General features: G+C 36.5%; 1 protein-coding gene across 6 annotated transcripts in view; it reads left to right on the top strand.

The window, feature by feature from the left end:
* Positions 1-16006, top strand: part of NPAS3 (neuronal PAS domain protein 3) — a gene marked incomplete at both ends in the record, with an annotated part of 624151 nt that overhangs the window by 300739 nt on the left and 307406 nt on the right. For 4 of the 6 annotated variants that reach the window (XM_082317265.1, XM_082317263.1, XM_082317261.1 and 1 more), the window contains one exon: positions 10622-10704. In XM_082317265.1, the coding sequence (XP_082173391.1) occupies positions 10622-10704 (83 nt within the window). The remainder of the gene's footprint in view (positions 1-10621; positions 10705-16006) is intronic. The other 2 variants (XM_082317264.1, XM_082317262.1) reach the window with 1 other exon arrangement.

The raw sequence follows: 16006 nt of genomic DNA, 5'->3' as shown, positions 1-16006 counted from the left end.
TTATATCTTTTTCTAACTGCATCACGAAAAGGAAAAAAGGCATGTAGCGTACAAGCAAATCTGCCATCTAGATGCACCTACATGCCAGTCATAAGACCAACTCTGTAAAAGAGGTAAAGCCCTAAATTAGCACCTTAGCACCAGAAACAACTCTAAATAGTTGTGCGCTTGGATTCATTTCAGTATGTTGCCTACTTTGGTAGGATAAGGATGCATTAGTCAGTAATTGTCTGGTTATTTCATAGCTGGATTTTATATTCCAGTGGTGAATGTGACTCCTACATTTGCCAATAGCAATGGTTGATCTATTTTTTTTAATTTTTAGTGTTCACTTAGCATAAGGGGGTCTCTTCTTTTCCAGTGTTGTTCTTAGCTGGGGGGCTTCCTTTTACTTAGCCTGTGATAGTATGACAGAAAAAAGTAAGTATGCCAGGAGTGCAGGTGACCAGAACCTATAACTGCTTGCATCAGGTGCAGGGTTTTCTTTCTCCTTTGGTACCATGCAGTGTTCTGTAGCCCTTGTTATGAATTTAAATGACTATATCAAATGTGAAATTTGTCTTTTTTTGGTGTCTGATACTGAGTGTTGAACATATTACCTAGTTCAGTAACATCTAAAGCTGTTAGTTTCTAAAATTACATTCCACTTGCTGTCAGAAGAGGTTATATGTATTTCTTAAGAAAATTCAGTGGGCGCTTGTAGCCCCATAGCAAATGGTTAGCTTCCTGTGCAGACAGTTGTGAAATGCCTAGCCTTAGCATCACACTTTTGGCAGTGATAGTATAGCCCTCGTAGCGTACAGTATCTTAGGCCATTAACAAGTAAGTATTTAAATCTTCAAGTACTGTGGATATATCAATAATAGTTCACATCTGTTACTCCACCAATAGTAATAAGAAGCTAATGGAAAGAATGCCAGTTGTAAAGCATCTTATTATTTGTTTTCCTTATTCATTTACTTTGTTACCACAGATGAAATAAGTAATTTTTGTCTGTCAGGAGTTGCATTTTTCCACTGAGCACTGAAAAAAGTTAAGTTTGTCCATAAAACGATGCAGTGAGCCCCTCAAAACAGAGGGAGAAGTAAGGAAGCAAAAGAGGGCTATGAAAGAAAGCAGACCTCTGTATAGGAGGGTCTAGTTAGGGGAAGCTGGGTGTGTTTCAGTGTTAGTAAAAACAGGGAGGATGTGAATCACAGCTTGCACATTTGCAGCACACCACTGTTTAAGGCATAAAAAGGCAATTGTATTGGCTCTAAGGAGAAGCAGCTTGTCTGTTTTGTTCACAGAAGATTCTGAAATAACACTGCCAAGATTTAAGACAACAAAAAAAGGGGAGACATAACAAAGCAAGATTTCTCCTTCTTGACTTTCAGAAATATATTATACCTTGCTTCATGTAGATCGAACAGCTTTTGGTCCCCTTGACATACTAGTGGCATATGAAAGCCCTGTGGATGGATGGAGCGTTAGATTGGAAGTAATAAGGTTGTGCCTGACTTACCTCCGCATTTGTAGCAGATGTTACAAATGTCATAACATGAACCTTTGGGATCAGACTGGAAAAAAAAAAGCAAGACAACAGATGTAGGCCTCTTAGTTTTACCAGCAAGTATAGTCTGACACTATATAACACTGTTCTGACTTGATGTTAATACCCTGTCCTCCTCCTGAGAACAGAATCAGTGACACTAACCATTTCTGTAGCACTGAAGCTGGAAAGGGGTGACAGCAGTTTTCTTCCCAGAGGAATTTTAATACTAGTTTAAAAATAAGACAATAGAACTATTACTCCCATAAGTGTCTTATTGTTATATCTGAATAAGTAATCCATACTCATCACTCATTTGGGGGAGAACTGAATTTTAAGGAATTTCTTTATGCTATCATAATGTTTATGCATTTTTCCGCTGGTGGAGCCAAATCTCGCAGAGTGGACATTTATCTAAAACACTGCTAAATTCCTAGGTTTTTAAGCCCCCGATTCACCCCACCTTTGTGTGTCCCTCTCCCCTGCCTCACACATCTGTCTCTACTTTGCCACTTTCTCTTCCATATTTCTGTAGACTTTTTTTTCCCATCTGTCTACAGCAATTGGATTTCCTGGGAAGCTCCTATCTCACTTTAATTATTGAACCCAATTTCGTTAAAGCTACAGTAATAACTAAAGCATCTTTAACTTGCAGCTGTCTCCACCAGCACTTTCTCAGCTATCCCATCTAATTTTTTGACAGTTTTCAAAACATTTTTGTGCTTCTTTCACATTGCCACTTATTTGTGACTCATCCTCTCTGACCTGAAATCTAAAGCCATTTTTCTCTCTTCAAGACTGCTGCCATCTAATAATACTGACCTATGGTTGAAGAATAAGTGGAGTTATCTGCTTCTTACTGTATCTGTTTGTGAGAGTGCAATATAAGTGAACAGTCTATATTGGGATCACAATTCTTGTTTACATTCTGTATAAATTCCTCCTCCTCCTAGTTTTTTGGGAGCAGAAGACAACGTTGTAAATATTTGTAAAACAACTAGTATAAAGTGAGTTTGATGCTGGGAGGTAGCTCTAATTCAGAGACATTGGTCCCTCCCATCCATGTCAAAGTGCATTTTGCTGCCTTACAGAGAAACTAATGGCCAGAGTGAATGCTAATATTTACCCTTAGTTGTTTTATGGGTGGTGTAGTTCTTTTGCTTCTCCTGCTACTGATTTTAATGGAAATTATGTGTTCTTTACTTTCTGCATTGTCGTCTACATGGTGGAGGCTGCATGAAATTATTCCTTCTCGTGTTTCTCTGGAGTTTTGGCCCATGTTCCTGTATTTCATGGGAGGGGAAGAAAATTAATGCATGAGTGCAGGCCCTTGTATTTTTTTCCCCCATGCTTCAATTTAAAGCAGTGGTGATTCTCTCTACCACATCACTCCCTCAGGTGCTGCCATTCTTGAACTGGAGGCTTAGCCCTCTCCCTGAAGAATTTCATTGTCAAGGAGAAGAGTGGGGGTTCTCCCATGAAGAATTTTAATCACCCTGTCTGTAGCCCTTTTGAAGGAGGCACAATAGTTCCTATAGTAACTACTACAGTGTGGGAGAAAGGCCAGTGCTCCCTCCCCCAGCCACAGATGGAGAACTCTCTTTGCTTAGATGACTGGAAATTCTTGCACAGCAAAGACTGCATCCTTCATGGTGAAAAGAAAAATCTCTGAAATAAACTCTTAAAATGCACAAGTAAGTGCTAATTAAGAAACACTGCTAGTTGAGTTATCAAGTAGAGAACATAAAAATCTCCCAATATACTTATTTTTAAGGTGTGTTTAACTTCCATTCTTGGGGTTTTTAATGTTAAGAAGTTCAGAAGAGAAAAAAGAGACATTTAGGACCTAAGAAATCTTGTCTCTTCCTCCCACCCACGCTACCCCCACCTCCCAAAGAACAAATCCTGTGGGAAGGAGCAGACCTATAAACCAGATGAAAATAATTGGGAAAGGAAAAAGAACAGGCTCATAAAATAGATTAAAACTTACACTAAGATAGCCACTTATCTAGTTTATTGTTTTCTATTCACTTTGAGTCTTTTTTAAGGGGAGGACACATTATGTGTCTTCAACTCCATTGGTTCCAGTCAAATTAACAAGTAATATAGTACTTTCTGCTTTTTTGACAACATTTTAATTTGATTGATTTTAAGTTATTGAAACTAAAAAAGCTATTAAAAAAAGTTTAAAAGTATTAAGCAACTTAAATTTTAAAAGCAAAGTTTACTAAAAATTCTTTTAATTCCTGGAGCCTTTGATGAAGCATCATAGATGAACTACTGGAAATAATAAAACACACCTGTAATTGCGTTACATAACATTTTCTTTAATTAACCAGTACATTCTTGATAACTACTTAGTTATTCCTTGGTAAGTTTTAGTTTACTTTCCCAACCATGGATTCCCTAGTAATGAATACATGCTCTGTACCAGTGACCGGAAGACAGACATCTAGAATAATAGGCATTCGTGTACACAAAAAATAGATTTGAAATGCCATTGTTAGCTTTGTAAGTTGATTATCATATATTGCATTATGCATCTTACATGTAGTCCTTTGTGACAAATTTGTTCTGATACTTTATTGCTGCGATACTTAGTTGGTAATGGCACAGCATTAATGATTCCCATAGCTTTACTAAACCAAGATAAAATACCTTTCCACATATGCTGCAACTCCATCCGAGATTTATTTCTTCTTCCCATCTGTGAAGGCGGAGAAGAGACCTAAATTTTGGATCATATGATGGCTTATGTTGAGGTAGACTGGTGACATCATATACTTTCTTTGGATACCCTTTCCAAATCAGAGGGCAACATCTCTGCTTACATCATGGTGGTTGCCTATCATTCATCTCAGTTTAGATCAGGATCTGAATACATATCATCTATGCCTTATGTCCTCAACATACGTGTCAGGCAGAGGAGTTCACTCTTGCTGGAGATTTCTTTCAAAACTTAGAATCAGTCATAAATGGGATAGCAAAGAACAATCAATGGAAAAAAACATATCAATCACAAGGTATTAAATATGAAGTAAAAAATTAATTAAAAAAAAAATCTTCTGTGGATGTTAGCATACATAAATAGTGGCCTTTCTTTCTGAGCCTAATGTTGGTTACACTTTGTCCTTCCCTGACATCTTCTGTTGTTCAGTTTAGCCCCTCAGTCAGTGCCCCTGTCTTTTCTAAAACACAGCTTTTAAGAATTTCCAGATTATTTGTTATGTCTCATAGGAAAGCCTCAAGGTTTTAAGATGACATCTCACCTCTTCCTTTATAACCACCCTGATTATCACATTCACCTGCATTGTTCTTTCATGAGCATTTGGGGTTGTTCCTAGAAATAACAAAAGATAAATTTTCACATAGAATCTACTTTACTCCAAGGCATATGTATTGGAAGTTGTGTTGTAAATTCTATAGACCTTTTTTCTACTTCGAAACAAAAAAATGTTAAACTCTGGAAAGGAATACTTAAAAGATTATAGCCACACTCATGCTGTGAACTGCTTTGCACATACGGTCATCTGAGACAATTCAGACAACTCTACTTCTTATGCTCTCTCATCTGAAATGATCACGTATTTTGTTGATACCTACAGGGAGAAATATTAGCCAATCCTATGTGAAGCTTCTATGCAATTAGCCTGATACATGGTTACATATTTTGTGAATAAAATGGATAATGTTCTTTTTGGTGGGATGTTTATAAACTTTCATATTTATGTAGATCTGCTCAGGCTTTTCTAATTAAAGTCTGACTTCATTGGCAGTCATAATTAGAGCTCTTCAAGATCAAAAAAGTGAAATACGGGCTCTGGTTTTTTATAGGTCTTCAGACAGCAGATTACCTAAAAGGGTGCAGCGGGATGGCCCTATGTCCACCTCTGCTTTGAAGCATACAGAAAGGTCCTTGTCGTGGTTTAACCCCAGCTGGCCACCCAGCCGCTCGCGCACTCCCCCACAATGGGATGGAGGAGAGAATTGGAAGGGTTAAAGTGAGAAAACTCATGGGTTGAGATAAAGACAATTTAATAGGGAAAGCAAGAGCCACACATGCAAGCAAAGCAAAACAAGGATTTCATTCGCTACTTCCCATCGGCAGGCAGGTGTTCAACCATCTTCAGGAAAGCAGGGCTCCATCACATGTAATCATTACTTGGGAAGACAAACAGCATTGCTCCAAACACCCTCCCCTTCCTCCTTCTCCCCCCAGCTTTATCTGCTGAGCATGACATCATATGGCATGGCATAGCCCTTTGGTCAGTTGGGGTCAGCCCCCCTGGCTGTGCTCCCTCCCAGCTTCTTGTGCACCAGGCAGAGCATGGGAAGCTGAAAAGTCCTTGACTAGTTTAAACACTACTCAGCAACAACTAAAACATCAGTTTGTTATCAACATGATTCTCATACTAAATCCAAAACACAGCACTATACCACCTACTAGGAAGAAAATTAACTCTACCCAGCCAAAACCAGCACAGTGCTGCTCAGGAAGTCAACAAAATGAAACAAAAAAATAAGGATTTTGAGGCTAATTGAGAAAAAGCCTTTATAAGTAAACAGTAGTTCAGGGGAAATAATTAAAAAGTTCAGAATAGTTTTTAAAACTAATTTTAAAACTATTATCTAACCAACAGAATTTAAAAAATCTTGATCTGAATTTTACCAAACTTTCCACAAAACCAATTTATGTTGAAAGATGGTATGCAAAGTCTCACAAAAGTATTTTTGGGGGAACTGATTATTGTGCTGGTGATCTGTGCTTTCGCTCCTGATCAAGGAATATTGTTTCTGTTTAATTAGAACTCTGTCTTCACTAGTAGAAAGTCGCAACGAACACCGGTCTTTGGTCATTCTGTGCTCCAGTAGCTTAGAACTGAGTTTAAGAGGCAATCCTCTCTCCTCAGGATGCATGGAAATCTTTGTTAAGCAGTCTACATTTTTCTTTTCCATAGTTTTCCACTCTTCCTAGCACAATTGCGAATGCTCTTGAGATCGCATTAAGCATGCTTAGACTGCCCCCAAGACACGCTGAAAGGGATGTGGTTCTTCCTTCACCTCATGCATAGCCAGATTAGTCACTGAGGGAAGAAATTTAAAGAGGAATTAGTGAGCAGTTAGAATCTTTTCCTTGTTAATAGCTTGTTATGGAATAATCCTATGCCAGGAATAGACATGTCAGTCTGGATAGTAAAAGTCATGGTCCAGTGCCATGGAAAGTAACAGACTGTAGTAGACAGATTCCTTTGCTCCAGCACTACAAAAGTGCACGTGTGAAAACAATCTTTCTATCTTCTTGTCACTATTAACAGTCAATATTTAAGACAAATGTTGGTTCGGTCAACTTTTTGATAAACCACAACAATTGTGCATTCAACCCTTAAACCTTGTCAATTAAATGTAGACAATACAAAATATGACCACATGTGAAAAAGCCTATTTAGAGATGTTTGTTCATATGACTAAAACAGGAGAAGCTTGGAAGAAGAATTTAACCTGGGTTTGGAACTTGTTTCCTTTGTGACTCCTGTTGCAGTTTGGTACACATGCTTCAGCCTTCACCATATCCTGGTTTCCCCTACTTCCTGTTACTCAAAAGAAGAAATGTATTTAATGCGTGCAGTACTTTGTTTCTGTAAAGCCTGCATTTAAAATGGAATCCACATTTTTAAAAAAGATGTGCATCCAGATCTTTAGGTCTGTGAAGGTTGTTGAGCTACAGATGTTGTGAGATAAATTCTAAATCCCTTGCTTTCCAGTATTTCTGTGAGCAGCTGAGCTGTGGCTGCTGATGGTTCCATCCATGGGGTGAGAGATTGAGAGATGACTGGCTGTGGCTTGTGTGATGGAAGCCAGTTCAGTATTTATAGTTTATGTTTTGAAATTTTAGAATAAAATAACATCGTGGCCTGCTTTTTAATCCAACTGTTTCAGTCTATGTCTTCCTTTCATCTATTGTCATGCCAACAATCCATTCAGTACAAGTAAGAGGCTTTGTGCTGTGATCGGACTGTGAGATTGCCATGTTTTTGAAAGGTATCAATGTGATATGCGTTTTTGTACGCAAAATGGTATATTTCTTCTGATGCAGATAGGTAGCAAGAAATCTTGAAAGCTCAAGTAAGTAAAATAATGAGGCCATGAAGTCAGAAGGTCAAATAAAATAAGTTTGTTTCCCTTGTTCTAGATTTATCTCAGTATTCTTGTCTTCTTCCTCAAAATGTGAAGAATGATAGTTAGGGAAAGGAATGAAACACAGAAAGTGCATATTTAACATCTATTCAGTTACGAAAAAAGAGTTGCAGTATGGCTACCAGAAGCATAATAGTTTCCTGTGTAACCTATTTATGCTGGTTGTAAAATTAGGAACTGTCATTACAACCGCACATCACCTGAGTTAAGTGCAAGACACATAAATCAGAGAGTTCTACTGCTATAAAAATGTCAATGAACTGAATGGCATGAAAGTACTACAAGATATTTGTGTATACCAGCCACTAGGATGCAGGCATTGATAGAGGATTTAATTGACAAATTTTAAAGCTAAGATCTGCCCTCTCATGTTTTCTTGTTAACTCACTGACCTTGAAGTATTTTCATTTGAGCTATAGAACTGAGAGTGTCCCAAGTGTGAAGAACTGATGACTTACCTGTAAATGTCATTTAAAGATACTGTTTTAAAAAGTGTTGCACTGTCTTCATGCAGTTTATTCAAGTTATGATACTCACATGCTAAAAAAAATGCAATTAACATCATAGAAGTGGAAACTATATTCAATATGTAATGGGTACACTTTAAAATGCTAGGGGATTGTAAAGGAAAGATATGGGGCAGGAAACAGAAAATTAATTGGAAGGCAAATTCCAAACGGTGATGTGTTCAGACAATGTGTGGAAAATATAACACAGTCTAGATGGAAGAATGAAAGGACCTAAAGGATTTCAGGGAGGTTTTGTGGTTTGGGGTTTTTTTTTTACTTGCAGTGTGCTTATGGAGGCTACTATGAAGCAATGTCTAGCAGGCCAAAACTGTGAATTTCTTTTTTGTTTCTGGTAGATTATGAATAAAATGACCATACAAAGCACAGTGCTAACTGACAGCAATCATAATGGGAATACTTGTAATCTTTACAGTGCTATATATTTTGTTTAGTCCCACAAATAAAGCTAAAGTTTCTCTCAGAAATACACGAACAACTCCAGTTTAAGCAAACATTTGATAATGTATCTGGAGGCAGAGTAAGGACAAAAGAAGGATCATCTTTAAGTCTGTCTGCAAAAAGGAAAGTTAAAGGAGTCCAAGTTGCTAGAAAATGCAATGTGCTCTTATTTTTTTTTCATGAAATAAGCATTGCTGTTTATAGTAGGCTTCACTACAGCTGTAGAAAAGATGAGACAATGCAAAGAGAAGCAAAATGATTTAGAAACAGAAGGCTGATATAGAAAAATATAAGACTGACTAAGTACCTAAAACTTCTAAAAGAATACTATTATGCTGACATGTCTGGTCAGTCACTATACTAACTGAAGTTAAAAAAACAAACAAACTAAAACAAAACAAGGACAGCAGCTGGTCTATTACAAACTTTAGTTGCAGTGTAAAGCAGAAGTCTTGAAGAAGACTTTTCTCTTAAGTTGTTAGCATCTGTGTCCTTGAACACCTTCAGAGAAAAGAGGAGGACTTAGAAAATACTGTCTCTACAGCAGTCACCATTTGTAATTATGAGCTATTGCCTGAATCTATTAGCAATGAAGCCACCTGTTTGCCCAGTATAAATAGCTTAGAATTTCCTGCAAGGAAATTACTTGAAGCATCAATAAGGAATGATATTACATTTTTAGGTCAATATGACTATCATTACTTGGCATTTATCTTTTCTCACTGATATCATGTTTGGCAGCCAGTATCATAGAAGACCAAGAAATTGTTGCTCTGTATTTTGTTTTCATTGATGTTAAATTAGCCTGTTCAGTAATGGCAGTCATCCATTCTGCTTGTTTTAGTGGATCCTTGGTATTTCAGTTTTCTTATCGTGTGTTGTAAAGAGAGCAATACATAAAGATGCACTAGCGCTGTGATGGTTCCAGAGGCATTAGACCATGAGTGTCTTTGGATGTAAATGTTTTTGTACACACTTCAAAAGGGTGCAGAATGAACTTCACCTCTCCTCTCTGCTATGGATATGCCTGGCTTTGACACTAAGACAGGAAAGGAAGGGAAAGTTCCTGCAGCCCTGTGCCCTCTTCCCCGTGCTCTAGCTTTCTCTGGTCGTATGGCAAAGACAGCCTAGACCTAAGAAGAAATCTCAGCTTGCAGTAGATGCCTACATTTGGTTATACACAGACTCGATTGCTGGCTTTGTGCTCCTGGCACAGAGAGCTTAAGGAAATATTAGTTTTATGATTTCTCAGCCTTTTTTTTAGTCACTGCTGCCTTTGAAACATAACTGCCTATTACTCACTTTGTACTTTTAAACTATATGATTTAAATTTAGAAGCTGAAGTTTCAAGTACCTATTTCAGGAACTAACATGGATATCTGGGATACTAGAATGCTTCCCTATGCTCAGCAATAACTTTGATCTCTCAGATGTGTTTACAAATGTTGAGTTTTTAATGTTGTGTTTACTTCATTTCAGCTTTAAATAAGATAAATAACATGTTCAGATAAATCTCTCATATCTTCCTAATTCCTGAGTAATATTTAGTTCTTAGCCACACATTTCAAAATATTTACTTTATGTGTAGCCTCTTTTTCAATAGTATGTTTCACTAAATTCTGCATGCTGTCATCACCATGTACAAAAAAACCCTTCTACAGGGACTTGAGATATATGTGAATAAACGATTAATTTCCAGAGTTCTTGGACGTTTGAATAGATTTTTTTTTTTTAAAAAAACGATTCTTTTATCCTTCAAATTTGAGTCACTGAAAATTACCTACCAATTTTATTTACTATATGCAGGACATTTGAAATTAACACTGGCGTATAACATGCAAAACATATAGTTAATGTCAAATGGTATGATGCAGGGTGCATTAGAAATGAATGTGCAGACTGTGCAACATAACTGTTTTTTATTCAGTTATAGGTGCCCAGCGCAGGAGAAGTCCCAGTGCCCTTGCCATTGAAGTATTTGAATCACATTTGGGAAGTCATATTTTACAGGTAAAAAAATGGCTTTTCCAAGAAAAATCAAAATAATTAGCTAGTTGTATTTCTGCCAATAATTTGAATAGTATTGTTGTCAGCATTTATATTAATGAGTTGGGTTTTTTTTTAAAGCTTATATTTCATTCTTTTTAGAAAACCTGTGATTGGGAGAATGTTGATGAGAGGGAGGGCAAGTATTATTTAGCTGAATCACAATATTTTGTTGTTTAGGCTGTGCAGTAGGTGTTTGCTTGCAGAATGCCTTTATGTATTTGTGTGTTTGTGTGCACAAACCAGTATTTTGTGTTGGTGATTTGATTTGCCTTCTGTGTCACTTAAAGATTTAGGAGGTTTTTTTTCCCCCACTTTGGTTTGTGAGCACTGCTTTCCTCCCTGATATCCCAATTGTCACAATTATATATCACAAATTTGCAACAATCTGCAAAGAGGAAAAAAATGAACAGCAGCATGCCTTTTAGGTCTCCTTAGCTATGAGATGAAAACTAATCTGTTATTTGTCAAAGAATTTAGTCACACTGTACAAGTTGTTATATTCCAGGAAGATTAAATTGAAAAACAATGACCTGATGGAAGGAAACATTCTTATGCATGCTTTGTTTTGCCAGGGTTACTATAACCTTTCTTAGGCTGCGGTAGTCACACGTGGAGCAGAAGCAGTTAAGAACAAACTGTGATGTGTTTTGTCAGCAAGGCAAAACCCCAGCACTATGGAAATAAAAGCCATGTAGTCTTTTCTAAGTGTGGCACTGAATAACAGCTCTTATTTAGCAATGTACACAGCTTCTCAATGCAAATATATTGCTTGATGTATTATCTTTTGAGAGGTACGAAAGAGGTAAATTAGGATATTATCATGAGAAATATTCCACTTAATTTGAAATGATTGAGAGCTATCTCTCTGTACTAACTCAGCTGTGGCATTCAAAAGCACTGTGGATAATGTCAGATTTTTCACATCTTTATAAAGTAACTAAATGCAGAATAGCAACAAAGATAATTTTAGGAAAACATGAAAACATGAAATTAATTAGTAGAATGAATTTCTCTTTGGAACAAAAATCATGAATGAGGTGATTTACTTAGTTGTACACTCTTGGCAGAGGCCTAGGTCAAGTTATTGGTTCTGTAAGCAAATACTTGTGTTATAGTTACAGTATCAAAGATATCTGCACCAGTCTCTACAGTACCGTGTTTGCATATTGGACAGAAATGCTGTTATGCTGTCTCGTAGAAAGAATGAAGTAGCAGCAGTTTTGTGATATTTCAGTTTATGTAATTTGTCAGTGTGTTGTTTTGAGTATGTAGACATGTACTATATATCCTAAAGGTATGTTTTTTACAATATGAATTATAACAAATATCTAGATTAAAGCTCATTGAAACTGATTTATATACACTCCTTAAGTATTAGGTATGACCCTTTATGAATGAAAATGAAAAAAACTAGGATGGGCATTTTGAAAATTGCTTGACATTTGAGATTTTCACTTATTGCATATTAAAACAATTAATGATTTTAATACTTATTTAATACAGATTCCCCTTTTGGTTTTGTTTTGGGTTTGGGGTTTTTTTGGTACTAATATGTTATAAATTAAGGTGTTTTCAGGATATAACTTTATTATAGTACTAGTAAAAAAACTGTATTGCACTTGTATCTGTAACTGAGGATTTTCAGTCAAAATTACCATCAGCATCGTATTGAATATCTGTTGAGGTGTGGCCTTTTCAGAGAGGGTGGTGCTTTTACCAAATTACTCCCATTAATCTCTCTATTGATAATAGAAAGTTCCACTCTGACATTTAAAAGAGAATAGACTACTGATGATGGATAAAGGACAAAATGAATTAATAAGCTGGCAAGTTTATCATGATATGTTAAAATCTTGTCTTATTTTAGCAGAGTAATCAGCACTTGGAGGGAAAGTCTAGGTCGTGCATTCAAATGCACCACTTTTAACAGATCTGAATGAACTTCAAAGTACTGCCTTGTGGTCTTGTAGGTAGAAAGATAATCTCCAGAAGACAAAATTATTTTTAAAACAACAATCAGACAGATTCTGTGGTGGAATACGGTTCTAACAAGTTCTCGTTTAGTCTGCTGCTCCTAGAAATTATTTTCAAAGCAGTATTGTGCTAAGTATTGTTTGCAAGTGAAGTAAACAACCTTGATTATACCTTAGGAATACCTGTGTTTGATTTCAGAGTCTGCTATCTGAGGAAGTTGAATTAATAGTTAGTTTGTTTAATCCCTTTTCCTATTAATATTTTGAAGACTGGGTTAAGTGTAAACTCAGAAATTAAGGAGCCTCTCTAATCCTTCTAATATTTTGATACTTCAACATTTATTGACAGACACATGAGAAGCATAATACAGTATGTTTAAAAAAAGTGGATATAGTTTATTTATAGTGATATTGTAAAAACAGAAATGGAGGCTCATCTTATGATATTTTACATCTTGATTCTACAAGGAAGTAGTGTCAGTTAGTCACATCAAAAAATTTCCAAGCCACAGCCAATTGCTGTATCTCATGCCGAAGAGATTCCCACAGGAGGTTTGAAGCCAAAGACACTGTCCACTGTGTGTTTATAGGGAAAAAGGACACCACAAAACATGAATGCCCAAATGCTATTATATCAGAATCTTCACGTCAGGGCAAAAAGTCTTTTAAATGTTTTCCAAGTAAAATCACCCAAGTGATGAAAAGTAGAAATGCTTGTAATAGAGGAGAAACATAGATAATGGCAACCTGTTAATTCATTATTGACAAGATTTTTGATTTGCCAAATTGTGTGCTTCTTTATTTTCTACATTCTTCTTCTTCTGAAAAGTGATGTTATAATGAGAATAGACTTCAGTAAAGACATCTTCAGTTTTATATTTCTGCATATATATTTTATATTTGTTTATTAAATAAATCCAGTAAAAAAAATATTACTTCTGGTACCTGCTATTCAAAAATTTGGCTGAAACTGGTTTTAAAAATTAGCAAGAAGTTTATCATTTCTTGCAGGGCCCCTGGATTTTTTGTGTAACTTCATTGCTATTGAGAAGGTGTGGAAAAGGGTCAGTAACCCCATATTCTTCATATAATCAGGAATGATCAGGAAATGTAGAACTAAATATAGAGAAAAGGGAAAGTTAGTGAATATATTTGCATATGCAAATTAGCTTAATTGATACTGCTTGCCTCTACAGGGATTTTTCATTACAAACTGGAGTGCTACATTGTTCAGCTCATATTGAGTAATTTAGTAACTAATGAGACCAGTTTGCACTAATTTGCATATGATAAATGAGCTTAATTGCAGTAAATAACTTGGAGGCATAATTACTTAATTTTCCTGTGTTGCATGGCTTTTAAGTTCACGTATGAACAACTCAAGATAATTTTGCATATTTAAATTAGTTGCTTTTAAAATTCTTGAACAAAAAAGAACACACCTTACAATTTGAACTGTAAAACAATTAAAAGTAAAATGTACAGTATTTTCAAATAAAATTTAATATTTTAAAATATATGTATTTCTTCCTTTAAAAATGCCAATACCTTCTTAAAGAATAAATATTTGGAATTAAACACAATGGAATAGTTTTAAAGTCAGAATAGGATAGAAAAATGGTATTAGTAATAATAATAAAACTGTGTATCTGAACTGTAGTGAGTGGTACACATTTTGTATTCCTGCATACAAGAGTGATAACCTTCATAATTGCATTCTTTGCTTCAGCAGTGCCTATTCAACTGTTAAGAAACTGTAACACTTTCATATAGCATTATATTGCCGTATACAATAACTTAGACTCTAGTTGTCTTAAATTGTTTATACTGTCCTGTCTCTATCTAGTTTTGTGTGACAAAATCCTTAAATCGGAGAGATACTGAAGTGTCAATGCAACAAAGATGTCTCTTTTTTTCTCTTTCTTTCTTTTTGGTAGGCTTGGTCAATTGCGAGCACTGTCATGAATAACCATTGCGATGGAGATTTCTACCATGAGTTTCAAAAAAAACCAAAACCAAACCAAAACAAACACAAAATCAAAATAGATGAAAGATCCGATTTCATTTCTGCTATGTCCCTAAAGTTATTGATCATTACATACTTTTGATAGAATTAAGCTACTGAACTAGACAGGAAAAAAAACTCAAACACCCAACTACCAATCTCATGAACAATTCAGTCCCATAGCGAGATCTGTCGTGCACCTGTGATTTACAAGTGGATGACAATCACTGAATTCTCCATGTGTGCCATAAAGGGGCGCATCTACCTTCCTAGAAGCTTTTCCTAAGCCTTGTTGAACGTTATCTTGGAAATTTTATCATAGAATCATTTAGGTTGGAAAAGACCTTCAAGATCATCAAGTCCAACCGTTAACCTAGCACTGCCAAGTCCACCATTAAACCACGTCCCTAAGCACCACGTCTACCCATCTTTTAAATACCTCCAGGGATGGAGACTCAGCCGCTTCCCTGGGCAGCCTGTTCCAATGCCTGACTGCCCTTCCGGTGAAGAAGTTTTTCCTAATACCCAACCTAAATCCCCCCTGCCGCAGCTTGAGGCCATTTCCTCTTGTCCTATTGCTTGTTACTTGGGAGAAGAGACCGACCCCCACCTCGCTACAACCTCCTTTCAGGTAGTTGTAGAGAGCAATAAGGTCTCCCCTCAGCCTCCTCTTCTCCAGGCTGAAGAAGCCCAGTTCCTTCAGCTGCTCCTCATAAGACTTGTGCTCGAGACCCTTCACTGGCTTTGTTGCACATCTTTGGACAGGCATGAGACTCGCATTTCCCTTTTACTTTATATTGTACCTTTTTCTCCCATTAAGAAAGTATTTTGTAATGAACAAAGGTCTTCATAACTGCAGTATCAGATTCAACAAAGGAAAAAAAATCAGGTTCCTATTAAGATCAAGGAAAAGACAGTCTCAGGACAAACATTCTGACCCTATAAGCTGTATTCTTCATCATCACTGAGTCAAGAACCATGAGATACAAACCACTTAGCTTGGATGGAGCGGTTCACAATTCAGAATACCTGTAGTGGATGTGCAGTTGTGTCCAAGATGACCCAGCAAAGTCATCTGTAGTATGTATGTACAAGGTCTGTAAGCTCCTTTTTACTTCCTAGCAGCCTCCATATCAGCAGACTTGATCACGTAATGGAGTCCTAGAATGGGAGCAGAATTTAAACTACTTGGAATCTATGTAGGGCTTAAATGCGGCGATTTGGCTTTACTCCATGCAGTGGTCCTAGGCTTTCCATGAATGAAAGGCAATCTGATATTTTGTAA

Source organism: Platalea leucorodia (assembly GCF_965183815.1).
Source record: "Platalea leucorodia genome assembly, chromosome: 7".
NCBI classification, from domain to species: domain Eukaryota; kingdom Metazoa; phylum Chordata; class Aves; order Pelecaniformes; family Threskiornithidae; genus Platalea; species Platalea leucorodia.
This window is presented reverse-complemented; position numbering and strand designations above follow the sequence as displayed.